Source organism: Carassius carassius, chromosome 31 (assembly GCF_963082965.1).
Source record: "Carassius carassius chromosome 31, fCarCar2.1, whole genome shotgun sequence".
NCBI lineage: Eukaryota > Metazoa > Chordata > Actinopteri > Cypriniformes > Cyprinidae > Carassius > Carassius carassius.
Window position 1 is genome coordinate 8,421,725 of NC_081785.1, and position 24,652 is coordinate 8,446,376.

At 38.0% G+C, this 24,652-nt stretch overlaps 2 protein-coding genes across 2 annotated transcripts; both read right to left on the reverse strand.

Annotated features, from left to right (window-relative positions):
- Positions 1–3,179: 3,179 nt before the first annotated feature.
- On the reverse strand, positions 3,180–9,695 carry LOC132111463 (monocarboxylate transporter 9-like). Its single transcript, XM_059518768.1, has 6 exons — positions 9,071–9,695; positions 8,417–8,663; positions 6,139–6,282; positions 5,546–5,641; positions 4,426–5,301; positions 3,180–4,289 (listed from the first exon to the last, which is right to left on the reverse strand). The coding sequence occupies exons 2-6, from the start codon at positions 8,619–8,621 to the stop codon at positions 4,078–4,080; spliced, it is 1,533 nt and encodes a 510-aa protein (XP_059374751.1). The 5' UTR covers positions 8,622–8,663; positions 9,071–9,695; the 3' UTR covers positions 3,180–4,077.
- A 4,183-nt stretch (positions 9,696–13,878) lies between these two features.
- On the reverse strand, positions 13,879–24,373 carry LOC132111464 (coiled-coil domain-containing protein 6-like). Its single transcript, XM_059518769.1, has 9 exons — positions 23,936–24,373; positions 22,508–22,657; positions 21,870–21,998; positions 21,055–21,158; positions 20,767–20,927; positions 19,757–19,913; positions 19,485–19,585; positions 18,121–18,242; positions 13,879–15,337 (listed from the first exon to the last, which is right to left on the reverse strand). Exons 1-9 carry the CDS (start codon positions 24,233–24,235, stop codon positions 15,158–15,160), a joined length of 1,404 nt encoding a protein of 467 aa, XP_059374752.1. The 5' UTR covers positions 24,236–24,373; the 3' UTR covers positions 13,879–15,157.
- Between the last annotated feature and the right edge of the window lie 279 nt (positions 24,374–24,652).

The window sequence follows — 24,652 nt, forward strand, 5'->3', positions numbered from 1 at the left end:
GTCCACTTACAGGTCCATCTCAATAAATTAGAATGTCGTGGAAAAGTTCAATTATTTCAGTAATTCAACTCAAATTGTGAAACACGTGTATTTAATAAATTAAGTGCACACAGACTGAAGTAGTTTAAGACTATGGTTCTTTTAACTGTGATGATTTTGGCTCACATTTAACAAAAACCCACCAATTCACCATCTCAACAAATTAGAATACTTCAATAAGACCAATTTAAAAAAAAGAATAATAATAAAATAAATAAATACAAATTTTTAGTGAATTGTTGGCCTTCTGGAAAGTATGTTCATTTACTGTACATGTACTCAATACTTGGTAGCCCTTACAAAAAATAAGTTTAAGTATACTTATTTAAAAAAAAAAAAAAAAAAAAAAGGAAAATATGCTTTTAGTTTAGTTTTTATGCACTTCTCAGAAATGGGCTTTATGTACTCCTCAGAAATATACTTAGAATTACATTTAAGTATACTTGATTTATACTTGCAAAAAGTCTAAATGTATTTGAGCTATACTAGAATCAGTGTTTTCATTATTATATGATAGAGGGCGCTAGTACACATCTTCTGCACAGAATTTCCAAAAAACACTAGTGAAGAAGAAAAAGAAACACCAGATACTAACACATGTACTCTAACATGATCATCTGACGTGAAACAGCATCAAAACTGTAACGTTATGGAATAAAATGTCAACCGATGAAGAGGTAATGATTATAGTCAAGCTTTGGGGTGTTGATTGACTCAATCTACTTTTTCATTATCATTCTGAATCCAATTATTTTTTTCAGCTTTTTATTCAAAATGTTATCTCTTTATTTTTTTATGAAACTTGCCCACATTAAAGTGTTAAAAAAATAATGCATGAAGCTAGAATAAAATGTTTTTGTTTACAAGCAGATACTCTGTTCTTTCTTTGGATGTTTTGTATGTTCAGATGTTCATATAACAAAATATATACATATTAAAACCTAAATAGGGACATAGTAGTATACTTAAAGCATGATGTAAAGTTCACTAAAAAAACGTATGAGTATACTTGCAGTATAAAACTACTAAACTAGTAGTTTACTGAGATTATACTTTAAAGTTTACAAAGTAGCTATTTAATTAGTAAACTATCAGTACACCTATAAGTTCACTTTTATTGTAATTGCAGTACAAACTACAAACATAGAAGTAAACTAGTTGTGTACTCAAAGTTTGCTACTAATATACTTCAAGTATACTTAAAATAAAATTTTATATGCTAGAAAGTGGGAAAATTTAGTCCCAATGAGTATTGAAACAGTACACTTACAAGTATACTACTTGAACACTGATATTTGTATACTTGCTACATAAAGTATACTTAAATATATACTTGAACTTTACTTAAGTATACTTAATAAAATAAATTTGAAATATACTACTTTTTGGTAAGGGGGGGGGCTCCTTTTGCTTTAATTACTGCATCAATTCGGTGTGGCATTGAGGTGATCAGTTTGTGGCACTGCTGAGGTGGTATGGAAGCCCAGGTTTCTTTGACAGTGGCCTTCAGCTAATTTTTTTCCTGTTTCTCATTTTCCTCTTGACAATATACCATAGATTTTCTATGAGGTTCAGGTCTAGTGAGTTTGCTGGCCAGTCAAGCACACCAACACCATAGTCATAGGCAGGTGCCAAATACTGCTGGAAAATGAAACCGGCACCTTCAAAAAGCTGGTCAGCAGAAGGAAGCATGACATGCTCCAAAATGTCTTGGTAAACAGGTGCAGTGACTTTGGTTTTCAAAAAAACACAATGGATCAACACCAGCAGATGACATTGCACCCCAAATCATCACAGACTGTGAAAACCTAACACTGGACTTCAAGAAACTTGGGCTATGAACTTCTCCACCCTTCCTTCAGACTCTAGGATCTTGGTTTCCAAATGAAATACAAAACTTGCTCTCATCTGAAAAGAGGACTTTGGACCACTGGGCAACAGTCCAGTTCTTCTTCTCCTTAGCCCAGGTAAGATGCATCTGAAGTTGTCTGTGGTTCAGGAGTGGCTTAACAAGAGGAATATGGCAACTGTAGCCAAATTCCTAGACACGTCTGTTTGTGGTGGCTCTTGATGCCTTGATCTCAGCTTCAATCCATTCTTTGTGAAGTTCACTCAAATTCTTGAATCGATTTTGCTAGACAATCCTCATTAGGCTTTCTGTTAACATGCTTGGATACAGCACTCTGTGAACAGCCAGCTTCTTTGGCAATGAATGTTTGTGGCTTACCCTTCTTATGAAAGGGGTCAGTGATTGTCTTCTGGACAGCTGTCAGATCAGCAGTCTTCCCCATGATCTTGTAACCTAGTGAACCAAACTGAGAGACAATTTTGAAGGCTCAGGAAACCTTTGCAGGTGTTTTGAGTTAATTAGCTGATTGGCATGTCACCATATTCTAATTTGGTGAGATGATGAATTGGTGGGTTTTTGTTAAATGTGAGCCAAAATCATCACAATTAAAAGAACCAAAGACTTCAGTCTGTGTGCATTGAATTGATTTAATACACGAGTTTCACAATTTGAATTGAATTACTGAAATAAATGAACGTTTCCACAACATTCTAGTTTAATTATATGCACCTGTATAAGGCAACTGTAATTACATTCACTATACCAAATCTGGAAAACCAACAACTCAGACTTTCCAGATCTCCCAGGAAATATGAGACACTCCACAAGAAAGCTTCCTCGCCTTTACTGCAAGGAAAAGGTGGTTAGTGAAGTTGATGATAGAACAAGGATCTTTGTCATAAATCCTTTTTTATTGTCACTTAAAAATTACTTAACATAGTATTGTATAAAACGGACTCACTGCAATAAAGTAATGACATATATATGATATTGGGGGACAATGTTACATTTTATACAGAATTATTTTGCACCCAGTCAAAGGTTTACTCAAGACACAAAGCAAGGCTTTGGTCAAAAGTGTAGTGGCATTTTCTTAACATTCATTTGCAAATATTTATACATAATATATTAAGGTTCTACAACATATACTGACGTGAAATATTGACACTGGCATCTCACATATACAGTAATAAAATATATACTGTTGTCAGGGACCAGCCTGTTAAAAAACTGTGAAGGATTACCGTATTACCGGGCGCAGACATACACATACATTAGTCACAGAATCAAATTCTGTCTCTTTTTTTTCTTTTTTCTTTTTATGGACTTCAGCATATTCGTATATTTCTACATTACTAATGATTAGAGATGCAGAACATGCTGAGGTATGTCTTAAAATCAAAGGTGGCTTAAGTAAGACAATTTCAAAATAAGGCTTCTCTCTACCAATTAAATTCAATTTGTTGTCACTTTGGTATTGCAGACAAAAAAAGAAGATAATGTGAAGGCAGGGCCCCCTCAAGTGCAGGGCCCAGTGCGGCTGCAACAGTTGCAGCCCCTTAAGGATGGCCCTGTGTGAAGGAGACTCTTGTAAAACAAAAACAAAACAAGAAAACAGGAAGATAATGTGCAGTTACTATTTCAAAGTCCTTGTTATTCCAGAAATAACTAAATAAATCTTTGGATATGGATTTTTCATGGTAAGTGCAGTAAAAACCCCATTCACATATTATATAACTCTGCAGCTTTCAGTGACAAATGTTCTCATTGATGCTAGCATGTATCTTTATAGGTTGATGATGTCCACATCCAACACGGTGAGACCATTCATCTAGGAGAGTAAAGTAACACAATTCAAGTGATCAAGATCTACAAAAAAACAGAATCTGTTGTCCAGTAAACAATCTACTTATACTACTAGCAAACAACTTCTGCCATATATAAGCCTCAAAAAATGAGGCAGTCTTAAAAGCATCTAAGAGAAATGAATACATCCTCTCAAAAATGACAGGGTTTGTGGGAGATATACAAAAATGCATTGCTTTGAACAAAAGAAAATGTTTGGCACCATGAGAAGTCCCTTGTCAAAACCATACCAGAAAAGAAAACCATAAGAAAAGGAAGTCAATCTTCTACATGTTCAGCAGAATGTTAAGACCAAGGTCGGTTTTAGACCTTTGAGATATTGTTCAAGCCACAGAAGCTACTTTGTCACAATCAAGAGTGGGCTGTCGAGAAGTGTTGATGCCCTCTTCTGCAGGGAAATTTCCCTCCTCTGATGTCCTGTTCCAGCAAGGCAGAGTGGAACAGAACAAGAACAGAAAAATTCCAGACACTAAAACACAAGTGCCACTGAAGTAAAATGCCAAGTCATATGACTGAGTCCAGTCGAAAAACCAACCTATAAGAAAAGAAAACCAGAGAAAACGTCAGTAAAAGTTTATTTTGTATTTTCTTTAGTATTTGTTTACTTTTCTGATCATGCAAGCATTTGTCTTAATTTTTAACCATGCCTGTGCTCATTATTTGTTTCTTACCTACAACAGGTGGTCCGAGGGTGATTCCAAACCCTCCGAAGCACATGAGAATGCCGTGAGCCTGACTGAGTCGTTCAATGCCCACTATCTTGGTAGTGATGTAGGATGTGAGAGACCAGTTCCCTGAGAAAAATCCAATTGCGGCTGATAAAACTTGCAGACCTATGTAGCTTTTCGACACAGGAATGAGCAGCAGAGCTATGCCTGTGCCTGTCAGCGTCAGGGCATACAGGTACAAGCTGTTCACCCATCGCATGTCTGCCAGGATGCCCAGGACCAGCTTACCGATGCCGGTTGTCATGGCAACGATGGAGACTAGTGGTATTAGTGCAATCCCATCGATAAGCCCCTCACTCTGGGCTACATCCTCCATGAAGAGTACTGGGGGGAATGCCCCCAAGCTGAACAAGAATATGGCGATACAGAAAGCCATGAAGACACGGTCCTGTAGGAGCTCTATAGTCTTGCACAGGTACTGTCTATAGGGGCGCATTTGCTTTTTGATAGCCCGTGCTACTACTGAACAAGTCAATATCCCACCTTTTCTTTCCCCTTCACTCTCTTGCAGTTGGGTGGGTTCCTTGATGATCAAAAGCTTGGTGACTGTCTTATCAGCTGAGCCGGATGTGGTTTTGAGATCAGAGTCAATGATAATGGCAGTAGGTTTGATGTAAAGTGGTTCTGGTTCTTCTGTACGTTGTAGAGCAGCTCTCTGCTTTAGGTAGTATCCAGGTAAGTTCATAGGTCGCATTGGCCCAGCACATGCCATCAGGTTGAGCGCCAGTGCTCCAACGATAAGCAGGCAGCCCTCCAATCCAAACAACTCAATGAGCTCATTCTGGAGTGTGGCGTAAATGAACCCGCCCACACTTGTACCTGAGTAGGATTAATATAATTAACATCTAAAGAATCAGGTAACCAAATAAAAATCTTTGCTTTTTGCGATCTGCACCATTTTTTATGTTTTCTAATGAAAGTTGATTTCTTGTGTATTTTTGTATTTTAGGTATTTGTTTCACTTGATTTTCATGAAGCCAAAAACAACTGATTACAAATTAAAGTACCAATAAAATATCATAATACATATTTTACATAATACATATTTTATTTCATTCCAGACCTGTGGTGACAATGCCCAGTGCTAGGCCACGCCTCTTGTCAAAGTACTGGCAGGTTATGGTAAGGGTGGCTGCATAGACAAGTCCACAGCCAATGCCTTAAAAACAGAAACATAAACGTATTCTTGAATTCTACATGAATGTAGCATTTCACAACTATATGTATACATTTAAAATGTGTTATCATTTTTGTGGTTAGCATACTTCTGTGTGTGTGTTCAGAGGGTTTTTTTTTGTTGTTGTTGTTGTTGTTGTTGTTGTTGTTGTTGTTGTTGTTGTGTATGACCAGAAGTCAGCACTGTTAACATTGATGGTACCATGGTTTCAAATTCTAAACTCTCAATGAATGTTATATAATCATAATAAATAGCAACCCTGACACAAACACACCATCACATTATGCAAACTGTTCAGCATTTTCTTACAATCTTTCACACAAGCACAAACCATCACTCTCTAATAGTATTATGACCTGAGAAGATAAATACAGGGCATATTCATTAAGCTTTGAAGGTCAAAGAACAGACACAAATGTATCTGTTTCTACTGGCAAACTGCTATTCAATCAATGCTAATGATGCTTTTATTATCTTACCGACGACAATGCCATAGGAGAAGATGAGGAAAGAGATGTTCGGAGCAAAAGCACTCAGCATTAGACCTCCGGCCACCATCAGACCACTGAAGACAGTTACCGGCCGTGCACCAAAATTATCCACACAAGCATTGCACACTGGGCCTACAAAGAAAGAGACAGGAACCATATATTACTGAATGCAAAAAAAAAAAAAAACCCCGAAAAATCTGGGAAATGTTCTACAAGAAAAATTATGCACACCGTACATTTGACCGCAAACCACAAACTTTGTATCTTGTATCTATCAAAGTTGTATCTTTGCCTTATGCAGTTAGGTAAATGTTTTGTTATAATTTTTACCCTTATATTATGATTTATTACACCATAAATTATTGGTACCATGTTATAAGACCCCTCACAGGACCAACAGCCCTTCTGTCCTATTAATGGGTAAAGGGACCCTCACTCCAACTCTGTCTCAACAGATACTAAATAAGACCCTGTCATACTTTAGTGGTAAAGAGAATGCGTTAGTCTATCATTAGAAATAACAAATTACTCAGCACTGAGTTGCTCCTAATATGGCCAAAAATGGCTGGACTCTGGAGAGCATTTAGTGGGAACAGTGTGTGTGTGTTTGTGCCACCCAGACTAAATGATTTCTTAGTCTTTATTTTAACGGCTCATTAGGTTTTGTACTGTCTGGTATGGGACACTTTATATAATCTAACATCATTGCCAAATGCCCTCAAATACACTTACGATTGCACAACACTACACTGATATCAATCTTTCCAAACTAGGGCTCTATAAACTGACCAACAATATAAGTATGGATGGACCTACAGCTGAACCAGAACCATCCAACCCAAAATAATCAGAACTCTTATCAAGCATAATGAGACAATAAATAATAAAGGAGCTAATATAATAAGGAGAAAGGGGAACTATCTATTTTGTTGCCCTTTCACAGGGTGCGTCTGATCATAAATCAATTGGAGCATGATAGACATCTCCTACTAGTACTGAATAAGATATGTGTGTTTGCTTCGCAGCTCAGAAACAACTCAGTAAATCACTCTTCTTCTGAATCAGCATGACCAGGATACACAAACACATGCTACTCATGCTCACACATAGACACCCATGTTCCAGACAGTCCCATCCAGTCATGACTTTCCCTGCTGTGACGAAGGACCACACAGCTAAAAGTGTCTGTAAACAAAACCTGACACCTCCAAAACCAAAACACGCACACAGACACATTCACACAAGCACATTCGGCTTGTGTGAACTTTTACTGTAGCTTATGAAAGGTGAGAGAGTGCTGTCTTTCTTGTTTTCGGAACACAATGTTATGCCTGTCACATTAATCTCAGTAATCATAAACCATTTACTAATGGTTATATGTTGCTTGCAAAACAAAGGGAAAAAATTCCATAAAAGCTCTTTTTATAAAACATCTGTTGAGAAGCAGATTTTGGTATTTACCATAAATGGCTAACTTGGCCATACTAAAAACAAACAAACCTAGACTGCATGGCTATGGTTCAATCTTTCTGACCTCTTTCTCTATCTTCTAAGTAAAGCTTAGAAGATGTTGTTCTGGGCTTGTAAATTTGACCCCTGCAATGCAGACAGCAATGACTGACTAAATACAACTATACTGTAAACAAGAAGATAATTTCTTTATCTGTCAGCGTGTTTTTTCATGGAAGAGTGCTTTAGAGCACTGAGTCAGCAGCATTCTATGGGAAATAAAGAGCAGTACTGTATGTTTTAGTGTGTGATTTTTATGCCCCGATTAGACGCTGAGGTCAAAGAAACAGGTTTGATAGGAAAGAGCAGTGTAATTTTGCTCATGAATTTTCTTAGTTTTTTTGTCTTTTTCCATTAAAGCAACTAACATTTGAATTTTATCATTTACCATGAACAAAGGTTAATAAATGCTGTACAAATATCATAGTTAGTTCATGTTAACTGATGCAATAACTATAACAAAGAGAACTTATTTTTAAGTAAATTTATTTGATCTTGTTTAAATCGAACAAAATATAATGTAAAACCTACAAAAAATTTTAGCACTCTTTTTGTTGTCTTTTAAAATGTTGAACACCCATTTGTCAGCACGTGTGATAGTTTGCACTGTATAACAGCATCAGAACTCTTGCTGTTTGCACTAACTGCTTTTTATTAGGAAACTTGTACACTCTTCATTTCTCTCTCTCTCTCTCTCTTACACACACACACACACACACACACACACAAACACACACACAAGATGATCAGTACTCACTGGTGATGAACGCCACACCAGACACCATGGATCCGACCCAAGCCGTCATGCCTTTTCCCTCCTGAAAGGCACTGAGCCACTCAGGGTACAACACACCGACAGACTGGGGAGATCCAAAGGATAGGAACTGGGCCATGAAAGAGGCCAACACAATCATCCATCCCCATCCACCATCTAAAGCACCCTCAGCCTTTACAGCACCCATTCTCAGCACTGATCTTAACCTGACTTTACTTGGCACACAGACCTGATGAAAGAAAGGGAGATAGTATGACAGGGTGTAGTTCACGTGTCACACAGTGACAGCAGTGTTCTACAGTGTGATATGCTATCATTTATTCAAAACGATCATTCTTACAGGAACTATATGTTATGTATATATAATCTGCAATATTATATTTAAACTTCATACAAAAAATAAGTCACTTTTTTGGTTAATTGTATATAAATAAAGGTCAATATATAATAGAAATTGAACTGCAAAAAGTTAACAGGTGATTTAAAATGGTGAAAGCTTGAAATGTAAACCAGCAACTACAACTTAAATATTCACTTTTGCTTATTCAAACTAATTTACATAACCAAGAAAGGTTATGTGCATGTTATTGTCAACTACCAGAATAAGATGGGAAAATTAGAAGCTGTGAGACTTACGGCAGGTGGATGTTGCTCTTGCTTGGAGAGCGCGGTGCGCTGAACCGCTCGTGCCTGGAAGACCAGGCCAGTCTCATGCGCTTCTCAGCTGAATACCTTCTCGAGCGCAGCATCACGCGCCGCCTAGTTTTGAAAGCTTCTGGAAAGAGACCACACCTCGAAGGTGGAGAGACCACTGACCGGACTCCTTTCCTATAGCCCCGTTTTCTTTAAATTAGTCCAATTCACTTATGACATCCCGCAGTCGTGAAAAGAACCGGTGGCAATGGCAGCGCGCGGATGCATCTACATCCAGCGAGCGCAGAGCGGTCAACGGAAGCGCGCTGAAGTTTCTCCTCAACTGCAGTTTACCCCCTAATAATTAACAAATTTTGTAATACATTCACGTCTATGCTTTAGGATGCATATGCTAAATTCATGGAATATTTTGTTCTTTAAAAAATTGTGCTTTACCAGCAGAGGAGCAGAAAGACGTGATTACAGGAGAGGTGCGTTCAACATTAAAACGCCATTTCTCTGCTGCACTTCATAAGGCACTTATGCTAGGCTGGACATTGCAACCAGTGCACAGGCATGTACTTTTCTCACCAAGTGCTCTTGTTATCCCGTGAAATAAAGAACCGGTTTGAAGTGAGTCACGGGGAGTTCAACCGGCCAAGCAAAGAACGACTCTCTGTTGCTTTTGGATTATTTAAGGATTTTATATTGCCTCCAAGAAAACTTACTGTTGCTTTACAATGCTGGAGAATTTTTTTTATCTAATAAAAAAAAAGTTAATTATTTGGTGATATCTTAATTTATAGTTCATGGGCTGTCCAATCTTAAATACTGAGACTCATATATCACTATTTTTATATGCATATTCTGCAAGTAAGTTTTCATACGACAAAATAGAGGAAACATTGTAGATACATTTCTGAGTAAATCTTTGGACAGTCAGGTCATGCATCTTTTAAGTAATACATTTTTTATTTAATTTTTTTTAAATAAAGGGAATCTGACTTTGGCATCACAATAGGCTTCAACCTCTGTGTTACTATAATTCACATTTTTGGAGGCATAAAAATAAATATCTGTTTGATGTCAGAGCTGAAGATACTGAAGAACATGTTTAGACTTGGCATCACACCAAACTTCATATAGGACTAGACTTCAGCTTCTTCCCACCCTTCTACATCTCTCCTCTCTGTCTGTGTGGTCGGCTGAACTTTTGTGCTGGGTGAGTGCATGAGGGTCAGACAGCTTGGGCTTTAAGCCCACCGAGATCCTGTTCCTGGCTTTTGCTTGTACTCGTTCCAATACACACATAAAACAAGAGATTTGGTTTTCCCCCAACCTGACTGTATTCCCCTCTGACATGAAAAGAGAGTGAACAAAAAGAAAGACAGAAAGAACAGAACAGTTAATTGCATTTGCCTCATATCACCTTTTTGGACAACATCTCTTCTTATGCAGCCCGCAGGGATCTGGGAAACCAAAGGGATATTTCTGGAAGGAACATACCCTCGGCTCTAGATTACATGTGGATTAAAAAGTCTGCTTAATAAGAAAACAGAGCTTGTCATGATGTACAGAGCAAATTCAAGTCAGGAGTTTAACACCAACTCAGTCTTTACATTTTTGCACATTTAATAATAATTCATCATTGAAATGGAATAAATGTTAAATGAATTAATAATGTAAGACTGTTTTATGTTTTTAACTTCTCAATATAACCCACTGTTTGATTTGTTAACGCTAATACACACTCTTGGCGATCTCTCAAAACTACACAAGGAGCCACATCAGGTGCTTTTCAAAGTTGGTTATTTTCCTTCACTCTCTGGTTCATTTAAAAAAAATATATTTCAATTAAAATGTTGGTTTTGTAAATAAATTCATACACAATCTTTATTAATCTCCAAATGTACAGTCGTGGCCAAAAGTTTTGAGAATTACATAAATATTAGTTTTAAAAATTTGCTGCTAAACTGCTTTTAGATCTTTGTTTCCGTTGTTTCTGTGATGTACTGAAATATAATTACAAGCACTTCATTCGTTTCAAAGGCTTTTATCGACAATTACATGACATTTATGCAAAGAGTCCCTATTTGCAGTGTTGGCCCTTCTTTTTCAGGACCTCTGCAATTCGACTGGGCATGCTCTCAATCAACTTCTGGGCCAAATGCTGACTGATAGCAACCCATTCTTTCATAATCACTTCTTGGAGTTTGTCAGAATTAGTTGGTTTTTGTTTGTCCACCCGCCTCTTGAGGATTGACCACAAGTTCTCAATGGGATTAAGATCTGGGGAGTTTCCAGGCCATGGACCCAAAATTTCAACATTCTGGTCCCCGAGCCACTTAGTTATCACTTTTGCCTTATGGCACGGTGCTCCATCGTGCTGGAAAATGCACTGTTCTTCACCAAACTGTTGTTGGATTGTTGGAAGAAGTTGCTGTTGGAGGGTGTTTTGGTGCCATTCTTTATTCATGGCTGTGTTTTTGGGCAGAATTGTGAGTGAGCCCACTCCCTTGGATGAGAAGCAACCCCACACATGAATGGTGTCAGGATGCTTTACTGTTGGCATGACACAGGACTGATGGTAGCACTCACCTTTTCTTCTCCGGACAAGCCTTTTTCCAGATGCCCCAAACAATCGGAAAGGGGCTTCATCGGAGAATATGACTTTGCCCCAGTCCTCAGCAGTCCATTCACTATACTTTCTGCAGAAGAACAATCTGTCCCTGATGTTTTTTTTGGAGAGAAGTGGCTTCTTTGCTGCCCTTCTTGACACCAGGCCATCTTCCAAAAGTCTTCGCCTCACTGTGCGTGCAGATGCGCTCACACCTGCCTGCTGCCATTCCTGAGCAAGCTCTGCACTGGTGGCACTCCGATCCCGCAGCTGAATCCTCTTTAGGAGATGATCCTGACACTTGCTGGACTTTCTTGGACGCCCTGAAGCCTTCTTTACAAGAATTGAACCTCTTTCCTTGAAGTTCTTGATGATCCTATAAATTGTTGATTTAGGTGCAATCTTAGTAGCCACAATATCCTTGCCTGTGAAGCCATTTTTATGCAACGCAATGATGGCTGCACGCGTTTCTTTGCAGGTCACCATGGTTAACAATGGAAGAACAATGATTTCAAGCATCACCCTCCTTTTAACATGTCAAGTCTGCCATTCTAACCCAATCAGCCTGATATAATGATCTCCAGCCTTGTGCTCGTCAACATTCTCACCTGAGTTAACAAGACGATTACTGAAATGATCTCAGCAGGTCCTTTAATGACAGCAATGAAATGCAGTGGAAAGTTTTTTTTGGGATTAAGTTAATTTTCATGGCAAAGAAGGACTATGCAATTCATCTGATCACTCTTCATAACATTCTGGAGTATATGCAAATTGCTATTATAAAAACTTAAGCAGCAACTTTTCCAATTTCCAATATTTATGTAATTCTCAAAACTTTTGGCCACGACTGTATTATTAAGAATAAATAATTATTAGTACTATGGATTATTATTTCTTAATTATACTATAAGACAAATTAAAACAAATACATATAAAAAAATATAATACAAATTATATTATAGTACTAATATATTACTAATACTAATTTGTAATTATATTATTATTATATTGGTTTTACTGTAGAATTAAGTAATTTCTGCTTTCTAGGTCTTTGCCCGAGAGAAAGCAGCACAGGACAGCTTATGCTGAAATACTTGTACAGTGATTACCACACAGCTACGCGACTCGATGGATGTGTGTGTGTGTGTGTGTGTGTGTGTGTGTGTGTGTGAGAGAAAGAGCGCTTGCTAAGACTAAGAGAGATAAGAGAGATGTTTGGTAAACTGTGCTGGGGGATCGATGTGCAGTACTAAACCGGACACCAGTGGGCTGATGTCATGAAGGGTCACATAATGTACCACTGTCTGTACTTGGAACAACGGCTTCAACCAAGATGTGATTAAAACTAGAGAATGTGATTTACAGGTTACCGTTCACATACCTCTGTAGTTCTGTGAACCGATAAAAGAGGTTAAACGTTACATAATCCAACTCACAGATAACTCGCATTGAATCAACATGCATGTGCTACGTGAAACAAATCAAGACATCGTGGTAATGATTGAAGCCTGCAGGACATCATATTTTTAAGACCACCTAAATTGAAATTTAATACCCACAGAAATGTCTTTTATTTTTTATCTCATTTAAAAGCCCAGGGAGCACATGAACAGTCACGTAAGGTACTTTCAAAATTCGATTTGCTACAGAACTAGCCTAACGTATCTCACCTTGATTTACTTCTGGCCCTAAATTTGACACAGCGCCCCAAAAGTACCAAAATGTATGTTTTGTATCATACATGAAATCAAGCAGTGAAATGCATTAATATTACTAAGAACTGTACAGGCCCTATAATATGATACATTCCAGAATAGGAAAAACATTTTCTTTGCATTAAAGTTTCTTGAATCTTGATAATACTATGCTCTCAGTTGTTAGGGTTAAAAGTTTCCCTTTGTAGAAACTGTACTTAACAGCCCGTGTCAGTTTTTAAACTTCATGGTTTTTGAGGATGAGGGCATGCTATATGAACTGCTATTTATTTTGCTATACTAACTGAACTAGTATATGAAACTTTGATTTTATCGTTGACTTTTTACATTGTTTCCTCTCAAATTTTCACCTTTTAATCATTACAAATCAATAAGCAATACATCAATGAATGTCTTTCTTTACAGAAACAGACCTGTTTACAAGACCTGGCTACAATAAGATGAGTAAAAAAAAAAAAAAAAAGAAAAAAAAAAAAAAAGATATTAAATATTCTTAATATAAAAAATTTTGGACTCACAGAAACCCTGTAGTTCATCTCAAAAAGCTGTCAAAATAGCAGGAAACATGAACTATCACTTGTGACTTCTGAATCCTCCCCCCAGGATCTGACTGAAAAATAAAAGAAAGAACCTTCGAACTCACAATATCTTAAAAAAAAAAAAACAGACAGCTTTATGACCTAAAGTTCAATAACTTGCACACATTTTAGGTAAAATGAAACACACAATTTTTTTTTTTTTTGTACAAGCATTTAATCATATTGAGTTAATTGTTCAACAGTACCTTGTTTTGTTGCATCAACATGTCGGTTCATGTTTAGGTGCTATATGACACTGGCATTAAGCAAAATTCCCCATCTGAATAAGTGTTCAGGGCACTGAATTGACAGTGAGGGCTCCGAGAGAGGTTGAGCTGCTGATCAGAAACCAGTATTGACTTTGTTTTTGTAGTGGGTCATGTATGGATTCTAGCAGGGAGAGACTGGTCTCTGACCAGCAGTCGTGGGAAACCTCTACAGCTGTGCAGACACACACAAACACTAGAATCCCACTATAATACACACACAGAGAGGCAACAAGTGCTGTTTCAGTACATTTCAGTCTGTCTGTCTTTACTATCTACACGCTGCCAACAAGCCACACACACACACACACACACACATCTGTTTTACAAACAAAAACAACCTAAAACAAACAGACAGACAATAAAACAAAAGAAAAACGTTTTACTGCCGCACCCACGGCAAATGTGCTGGGAGCTCTCTCAACTTCTGTGAAAATGCACGTATATGAGGACAGATTTATCCAATTGAGCGTTAAGTTGTTTATTAAATGGAAAATTTAGATTACATTTAAAGGTAAATCTGTTAAAACGAATTAGATTAAATGAGGGCTGGGAAAAGACCCCCCCCCCCCCCCAAAAAAAAATGCAGGCATACACATAAGTTAACCCTCTTGAATGATCTTCCCGAACCAGCTTGATCGCTTTACAGAGAAAAAAAAAAAAGATGGTAAGAATAACAAAATTTAACGGCATGGGGCTGGTTATGGACCTGTCAGTTGGGCCAAGCATCTACACTTTCTCCCTTTTCACATTACCATTCCTTTCACTTCCCAGTTCAACTGTACTCTAATTTCATATTCACTCCAATCCCTTCCAACCTTTGCCCTGTGGAGGATCACTGGGTTGTTGTCATTGTGGTAGTAGTGTGGCCTAGCTTGGAGCAGCCTAGTTTAAGGTACCGCACTGTGCATGCATTAAGGCTGAGAGGGGAGGTTCTGTGATGTCACAGAGTGGGAGGAGCCTGACTGAATCATCGGCTGTGCAGGTGGTGGTGGTGGATGATGGTGCTGTGCTCCAGAGTGTGTGTTTGGGGATGGAGGTGGCGTCGGACGCTTGAACTTATCTGGGCTGGTGCTTCTCCTTGGGGATGGCCTCTGTATGAGGGGAGGAAATACAAGACAAGCTCATGATGTGATAAACAATAAATGGTTAAACAAAAAAATACTATTATTAATGTTGAAACCAGTTGTGCTGCTTAAGACAAAGGGTTTTTAAAGCACCAAATCAGCAAATAAGCAAAACAAGTACATATATGCTTAATTCGGAACTACATTCTAGTCTATAATGCTTATTATTACTCTTACATTTACTGTGTAAGAATAGCATGCTAGCATGTGGTTTTGACCTCAGAAATAATTTATGAGGACTGTAGAGGGCACGTCAAAAAGAAAACAAAGTCAAAACCCGGAAATTAGGCAATTTTTAAATACAGACCATGACATGACTGGGGAACAGAGTAAGAATGGTCATCATTCAATTCAACATTTTCTGACAACTCCGGTCATGCTTTTGCTGAACAAAACAACACTAAAATGTACAGATTAAATGGTAATTGGTATCATCTCGCCTAGTTTATTTTACGTGTGTATTTACATGTGCAGATAGAGTGTGAAAGTGCATATGTGACCCCTCTGAGAATGCTGGAAGGGTCTGGCTCTGCTGTCACTCCTGGTTCATCAAAACAAGCTGACTTTTTCAAGGCACCGCAGGACATGAAAGTGAGCCAACCGCTTTTCGCTAGAATAAACAGATCACTGTTGCTATAGCCAACAGTTCCCCAACAGAAAAATATAATCAACAATGTTCAAATGGATATTAGGAAAGCAAAAAGAGTCAAAAATAATGAGTGTCATGAATTAGCGAATTAGTGTCAAGAATTAGCAAAACATACACTGAAATACTCAGATTTTGGATTTCTTTGTCTGAACAAAATACCTCAGCAGTATGCATAGAATATTTCAATTGCTTACAAACTCAAGAGTCTTGTGAAATGTGATGAGCAATCGGCTGCAGCAAAAGTCTTGTTGATGTTTTTGGTTATTTAGATTATATGGTAAACTTGCAATGAACCTTTAAGGGATGGCAAGGGTGAGGTTATGTAACGTGCTTACCTAGTCAGTCCATTTATCAAAGTCTCAGCTGGTAAATAGAGTGGTCATATTGGTTCAACAGACATAAACATGAGGCTGGACTAACTTCTGCTGCAACAAGGCTAGTCTTACATTGTTGGCCTCCACTCAACTGGACAATATCCAGAGGGTATTGCGGAACATACATATACTGAAGTTGAGAACGGCTGAAATGGTTACTTCATTGCTGTACATTTATAACTTATTTATCTGCTAGCTAACATTAATTAACAAACTAAATCCACGTTGCAGTTGACATTTATCTCAAATGTTACTAAATGACTTAAAAAGGTATTATATACAACCATTCAAAACTCTGAGGTCCGTAAGATTTTAAGAAATAAATTAATACTACGATTCAGCAAAAAATGCTTTATGTCAATCAAAATTGAAGTAAAGATGTTTAATGCTACAAGAAAAAAAGTATATATATATATATATATAAACACAATGTTCTTTTGAACTTTCTTCTCAAAGAATACATTTTTTTTAAATAAAAATATTAAGCAGCATAGCGGTTTTCAGCAGTGATCGTGAGAAATGTTTAAATTCAGGAAGTTGACCTTTCATGTGGAAATCAATAGCTACAGTATGACCTCAATTACTCTAGAGCTACCATGAATGACAGAAAGTGTGATGAAAGAATGACCAGGTCTTGTCTGTGCTGGCATGAACCTGTTCCTGACACACAAATAGAAAACATCCTTAAAGTAATTTTTAAACCACTTGGTTTGGCATTCATAACCATTGCTAGCATCTGACTTTCTTACCTAACACCGAGTGTGATTTACACTAAATAATCAATCTTTAATCCACTAAAAACAGTGCCAAGATTAAAGAATAAACCATGTGAACTCATCAGTATACTCTTTTCTTTTTTTTGGAAACATTCCTTAAGAAAAGAATCCTATCAGGGTTTTTTCATTATAATATAACTTAATATCTCGGTTACATAGTACAACAAGGCACCTTTGTATTTGTGATCGATAAGATTGACAAGGTTTGGGAGGAGTATCTCTCAAATTAACAGATCAGAATACACTGCAAGGTACACAGAAAGTCAGAATTCAGTTTTTGTGCGTTATCTTATTTGGATGGCTAAGGATTCATGGTCCAGGGGTCTCATTTATAAAACTCTCAGTAAATTTCATCCTAAAATTTTACGTAGGCACAAAAGCTAGATTTTGCATACGCCCAAAAGTTTCAAATTTATAAAACCATGCGCACACCAGAACCTGCGCAAAAATCTCTTAATAAATCCAAGTAAGGGGAAGATTGTGCGTACATGCATTTCCACGTCATCTCCTCCTCATTAATTTTCTCACTCCATTAAAAAGATTTCGTATGCATGGTTTATAATGTCCGTACAGTGCGTACATATTTACGCCAAGTTTATTTTTTATAAATCCCGATATGTGCGTAAAAAAAGCGTACGCAAATTCTATGCCTATTTTGTGTGTACGCAACGTTTATAAATGAGACCCCAGGCCTATATTAACTTAGTCAGACAATGAGGATGATGAAGAGTTTTCTGAGATCAAGTATCACAGGTGACTCACAGAGGAGTCATCATATGTGTTGTTTTCAATTCAGCTGAATTGCATTAAAATGGATCTTAAATAAAAACAGGCTGTCTATGAGACACTCTGCTTCCCGCATGTAAACACCTTGCTCAACATCAACATGAGCTTGAGCAGAGAGCGAGTTTGTTTATATATGCTGGATGTGTGTATAGTGTGTGTAGGCACCTGTACACCGTGTGACGGCCCTGGGTGGATGTGTAGCCCGGGAGACGTGTAGTGGGGAAGTGGAGCTCGGCTCAGTGTCGCCGGAGGGGTGAAACCAACCGTGTGACTGGCGTACGACAAACCTGGAAGGGTGAAAGAGCATCTGCTAATCAGTTTTAGTGAGGTCCTTCATGCCGTTTATTTTGCAACATGCCAAGATTTCCAAACAAACAATGAAACTTGTCCCACCATAATGACAGTATGCAGAACAATCTGGGATCATTTTCAAAAAATGTATAAATAACCGAACTCAGAAGAGAAACCTAATTAAAGAACTGTAAGAACTAGACTGGCTCAGACAAATTATAAATCAGCCTTCCTTAGCAATGTAATAGAAAAATTGAATTTCACACCATCAAATAAGCAGTGTCATACTTTTCATGATGCACATATTTTTACATGATGCGATCCATTAATGCTGTAATTATAAACGAGTAATAAACTAAATGTTGATGATATAAGAACTTTTTATGATTTAAGTTAAAAGAATTTAATTGCATAACTTGATATACTTAATTTTTATACGATCATTTTTTTTAATTAAAATATTTTATTTCCTAGTTTATCTATTGTGTTTATCAATTCCTACAATACCTGAAGCAAAATTCAAACCCATAAAACATCTACAGCACCAGCAATTTGAAAGATTCTTGTTTGTAGACCTCAAAGGTAAGCCCTCATTTATTGGTTTAATCACAAAATGAGAAAGCAAGACTACGACCTACCGTATTTTTCGGACTATAAGTCGCACCGGACTATAAGTCGCATTTATTTAGAACCAAGGAGAAAACATTACCATCTACAGCCGGTAATGTTTTCTGTTAGTTCATTTCTCTCGGTTCATGTCAAATTAATTTTGATAAATAAGTCGCACCTGACTATAAGTCGCAGGACCAGCCAAACTATGAAAAAAAAGTGCGACTTATAGTCCGGAAAATACGGTAATATAAATTCACATCACTGTACAGTACAACTTGCATGATAATTAACACATGATAATAAAATCACATGTCTAATCACCCTATAAACTGATCCAAAGGCTGCCTGCCGAAAGCATGTGTTGAGTTTTAAAATGGATATGGGATTTAAAGACAAAGCACATAAAATCTTTTAATCATGTACTTATGTTCAAGAGTTATTTTATAGCTATTTTTTTATGTTTTATATGCTCACATTTGATTAAAATACAGTAAAACATACAATAATTCAGTAAAGCATTTGTGTAAAGTGCTAAAAATGTGAAATATTATTACCATTTAAAATTGTTAAAGACAAAAGATTGATAAATCTTCAAATCTAACTACACACACAAATCTAACACATACCAGGGGAGATGGGGCGGCTGGAGGAGGGAGAGGGGGTGTATGGGATTGGGCTGGACACCGTACGAGCTCTCAGTCCCTGAGCAGACATCTCATTAAAATATCTAGAGAAAGAGAGAGAGAGATGTGAGTAACAAACCGCAAAACAAAATGAATCTGGCAATGTATGCTTTTTATTACAAAGTCACGATAAGACCAATGTGTCTGGTTATTTTCTGGTTTATCAGATATGTACACAAGGTTATGAGTCCACTGTTCTTGTGTAATTAATGCACCTCTCATCGTCCATCTCAAGGCTGCTCTCGCTCTCTGACAGCTGTCTACACAGTGCCTCCCTTCTCTCCATTTCTCTCTGGAGTTTCCTCTGAAGACGAATATTCTCTTCCCTCATCTGCCTTTCCTCCTCAATATATTGAGCCCGCTTCTCTGTGTCTGAATGGAAAGAGAGAGGATAGAAAACAAACACAGAAAAATGTTACAAAGTCATAAATTGTTATTTAAACCTATGAATAAATAATGTTTTAGGATTTTGAAAAAATAAACTGAAGCACAAGATGCTCTTTGGATGATTTTAATTCTGGATGAAGTGATCTATTTGAAACTTTAAAAAAAGACACATGCTGATTCATGCTTATTATTAATTAAACTTTCTCAAATTGTAATGCTGATATTTAAAGTGAATAAAAAACGACTTAACTATACAGTTTTAATAAATTAAAATTAAATTATTTTGATATACTTAAGTTATATAAATCTCTTATTAGTTTAAGTTTTAAAAGCTTTTTACATCTATCTTATTGCTGACTCAATGCAGTGCTGTGTTAATCCCTGCTTAAAGCTTTAATGATACCATGAGCTAAAAAAAGATGTGGTCATCTTACTGTAATGTAAATGGAGATGTCTCCCTCTAGTGGCCAGCACAATTTAAAGTTATCAAGCTAAGAATGATATAAATGTGTTTAACCTACTGTACTGTGCTATAAACTATGGCTGCTTCACAATACATATACCTACAAAATAAAATCATTTACTTCACTATTCAGGTAGCCAAGTTAACTTTTGGTTAACTATAGTATTTACAATGTACTACTAATTGGGAAGTACTAATCGTAATCTGGAACAGTATATAGTATGGATTCCATGAGCTACTCTTAAGATTAATATTAAGGCTGTATTCCAATTCGCAGAAGAGTTTATTTGCCTCTGGCTGTAGTATGATGGCAGAGAGGCTGTGTTGGTGCAGGAGTGCAGGAGTGCATGCATGCATGATGAGACAAGGACTCACGCTGGAGCTCTGTAGTGCGAAGGCTGCGTTTGAGCCTCTCCACTTCACTCTTCAGGAAGCGGATATGCCGCATCATGTTCTCCGGAGAGTCAATCTCCATCGAAACTTCACGTGGAGAGGGCGGGGCTGACACTGGCTGGTCAAGCTTCTCCTGCAGAATCCTGCCAATCAGAATGAAGAGAAGAAAAAGCATGTGATCAAGTATTTGCAGCCACAATAATTTAATAATATTAAATACAATAATATGAAAATGCATTAAGAAGAAAGACCACCTCAAAGGGACATTACCTTTTCTCTGCCTCGAGTTTGTCCATGCGCTTCCAAAGCCGGTTGACTAGTGCCTCCTGCTCCTGTTCCAGAGTGTTTTCCAGATCAATCTTCTCACGCCGGAGCTGCATATATTATGTGCAATTAACAACAATGCCATGGTTTTAAAATAGTGCATGTTCTTAAGGAAAAATGTTGGGCCACAATAATAAATGAGGGACTTTTGGAAAGTACAAATTGTATGTTTTAATCTGAGAAATTTGCTGAATCTGTGCGCCAAAGCCAGATACTAGCAGATGCCCGAACTAACAAAACATGAGATGCTTGGAGACAGCTACTGATTTGAACATTTGTGCAATAAATGGTGGCCATTGAAGAATGAGTTGTTTAGAAAGGTGAGGCTGGACTGATTGCTGCTGCAACAAGGCTAGTCTTACATTGTTGGCCTCCACTAAACTGGACAATATCGAGAGGGTGTTGCGGAACACACATAAAATGAAATTGAGACTGGTTAAAATGGTTACTTCATTGCTGTACATTTATAGTTAACTTATTTATCTGCTAGCTAACATTAAACTGATAAAGTGACACATTAGATCCACGCTGAAGTCGACATTTATTTACTAAACAGCTTGAAAAGGCATTACACACAACCATTCAAAAGTCTGGGATCAGTAAGATTATTTAGAAAGAAATTAATACTTTGATTTAGCAAAGAATGCATTAAATCAGTCAAAAATGACAGCAAAGATAGTAAGAGATAGTAGACAGTATATACAAATGATAGTAAAGAAAGTAATGATCCTGTTCTACAGCAGGATGTTTGAAGAACGTACTTGCTCTAGAGTGAGCTGTTTGGTGATGGTGTCGTTCTCCAGTTTTTTGATCTTCTTCATCAGTTTATTGACCTGGAATTCCTGCTCTTGCTCCAAATGCTGCTCCAGCTCTGCCTTTTCATGCTGAAGCTAAAAAAGAAAGCAAGCACTTAAGAGAATAAAAGTTAAACAGATGCAACACAACCAAATCTAAACACGATGGGTACTCCAAATGAGCTGTGATTCAATGTGACATTTTGGTGCCACAATTCTTTTCCTGGTGTCCTTACAAACGATAACATTAATCCCACTCTCTCTTGTTACTCCTCAACACAATACAGCACACCTACTAAACACATGCACCATAAACAATGTCATCTGGTCTCAGCAGAGAAGCCAGATTCAGTTACCATCTACAAAACAAAACAAAACTCTCATATGATTTAATCAGCTACCATAGTTTGCTTATCTTTAGCGGCAACCAAAATCAGCATTATATAAGAAAGCTGCTGAACACTAAATTAGTAACGACATAGATACTGTACGTCAACTTGACAGTTACCGGTACCTTTAGGGATGATACTAAGGGCAACTGATCCCGTTTCCTAACCCTGACCTTAAACGCCAATGATGGGCTCTTTACTTCTAGAGTTTCTCACCTGCATGAGCTTCCTGGACAAGTCATTGGTGAGGAACTCCTCTTCTTTCTCATAGTTGACGGCGAGGGTCTCCTTCTCCTTTTGCAGAGCCTGAATCTTCTTAAATAAAGTGTTGGAGATGAACTCCTCTTCTTGTTCTGCCCGCGCTTGCTGCAGAAAAATAAATACAAAGCATGCTTGAATTTGAACACTCAATTATTCTTACAGATATATTAAAATAATAATAATAATTGGTATAATGTTTCAATATATTTCAGTAAACAAGCAATCACACAAAATTATTGCTTGATCTTAAAACATGATCCCAAATGTATTGTTTTACAGCAAATTCCTATTACAAACGAATTAGAGGCATTAAGGACCTAGTTATTGACACACAAAGCCAATTATGCAATATAAAAGCATTCAAAATCCACCAAAACTCCTCAAAAGACGCATGTCAACATCCTGCATTAGATGCATTTTACGCAGTAAACAACTGCACACCAACAAGCAACACACTGCCACTATAATTCCACCATTAAAGATTGTTGTAATGCAAACGCACTTGATATCAGTGTCAGTTGTTTCTCCAGTGACACTTGAGTGTTGGCTCTTTGTCTAAATGCAGATGGCCCAAGTGAAGGGCTGATTCACATACAGCATGTTGACGCATTAGAGCCAAATATTCAGAGTGCCAACTTCCCACCCTGACACAGACCTCGAATATAAACTACTAATGACAACCTCATTCACTTAATGCAAAGTATTGGACCATGATAATAAAGTAATGTGGTAAATCACACACACTACGGGTGTTAAGATAATAAGGAAAGGACGTGACGTGTGGCCAGGTATGGTGTCCCATACATGGAATTTGTGCCTTACACTTATTTATATTATGTGCAAACACACAGCAGTGAGTAGTGAACAAACATACACACACACACACACACACACACGGAGCAGTAGGCAGCCAATGCTGCGGCACCCGGGGAGCAGTTGGGGGTTCGGTGCCTTGCTCAAGGGTCTCACCTCAGTCGTGGTATTGAAGGCGGAGAGAGCGCCCGTTATTTACTCCCCCCACCTACAATCCGCGACTCTCTATCCATTAGGCCACGACTGCCCCGAACATAAACATGTATAAAGACACATTCATTGTGGGTTTTAATCGTCCATATACAAATTCCAACTATTTTAAAGCAGATGGCCTGTGACAGACATTAGCACTAATGTTATTAAAGAGTTGGCTTTTGTTGTTGGCTCTTTTCACAGTTAGCTAGAATGCTAGCAAAGCTAAACAGCCTCAAACGCTTCGTTTTCCCCCCAAACAAGTTAATTTTGCACCCCAGTGTGGATTGTAATGTTTCTCGGACGTATTCGCATGCACTGGCAGTGTTGTCAGGTGTGCCGCGGGGATTACAGCAATAAAAACACGGGCTGACTCACGATGGTGACGCTAGCTTTGCGCAGGTCGCGGTTCTCCTCCTGCAGCGCTTTGCACTTCAGCTTAAACGTCTCGAGCTCGATCTTCAGCACTTTGTTCTCCTGCTGCAGCGAGGCGAGTCGGTTTGTCAGCTCCTCCAGCCGCGACTGGGAGATCACGACGCCCTGTGCTTTGGTGGCGGCGTTCGTTGTGGTCGTGGTGGTGTTGGAGGCGGCCGCCGAGGTGCAGGAGGACTGCGGGGTGGCGGAGCTGCTGCTGCTGCCCGCGCCGTCCGTGTCGCTCTCGCTCGCGCTGTCCGCCATGGTGTCGCGCGCTTCTTTCCTTGTGCTCGCGACGGTCCTCGAGTGGAGTGGGAGTGGATTTCAGGGTCCAGGGAGAAAAGAGGGTTAGCGCAAGTGTGGCTAGACTGGAGAGGGAACGGTCCAAGAAATGACTGGGCGTGCTGAAAGTGCAGGCGAATGGGGAGGGTGGCGCCGTCATGTGGTGGAGAGGACATTGTGTTTTTTTTTTATTCATCCAAGTGACTCGAATCTTTGGAGCAGTCGGCAAAAGGATTCTTTCGATTACCCTTTTTTGGGGGTTGGGGTTACATACAGTTGCTGGTCATATAATTAGAATATCATCAAAAAGTTGATTTATTTCACTAATTCCATTCAAAAAGTGAAACTTGTATATTATATTAATTCATTACACACAGACTGATATATTTCAAATGTTTA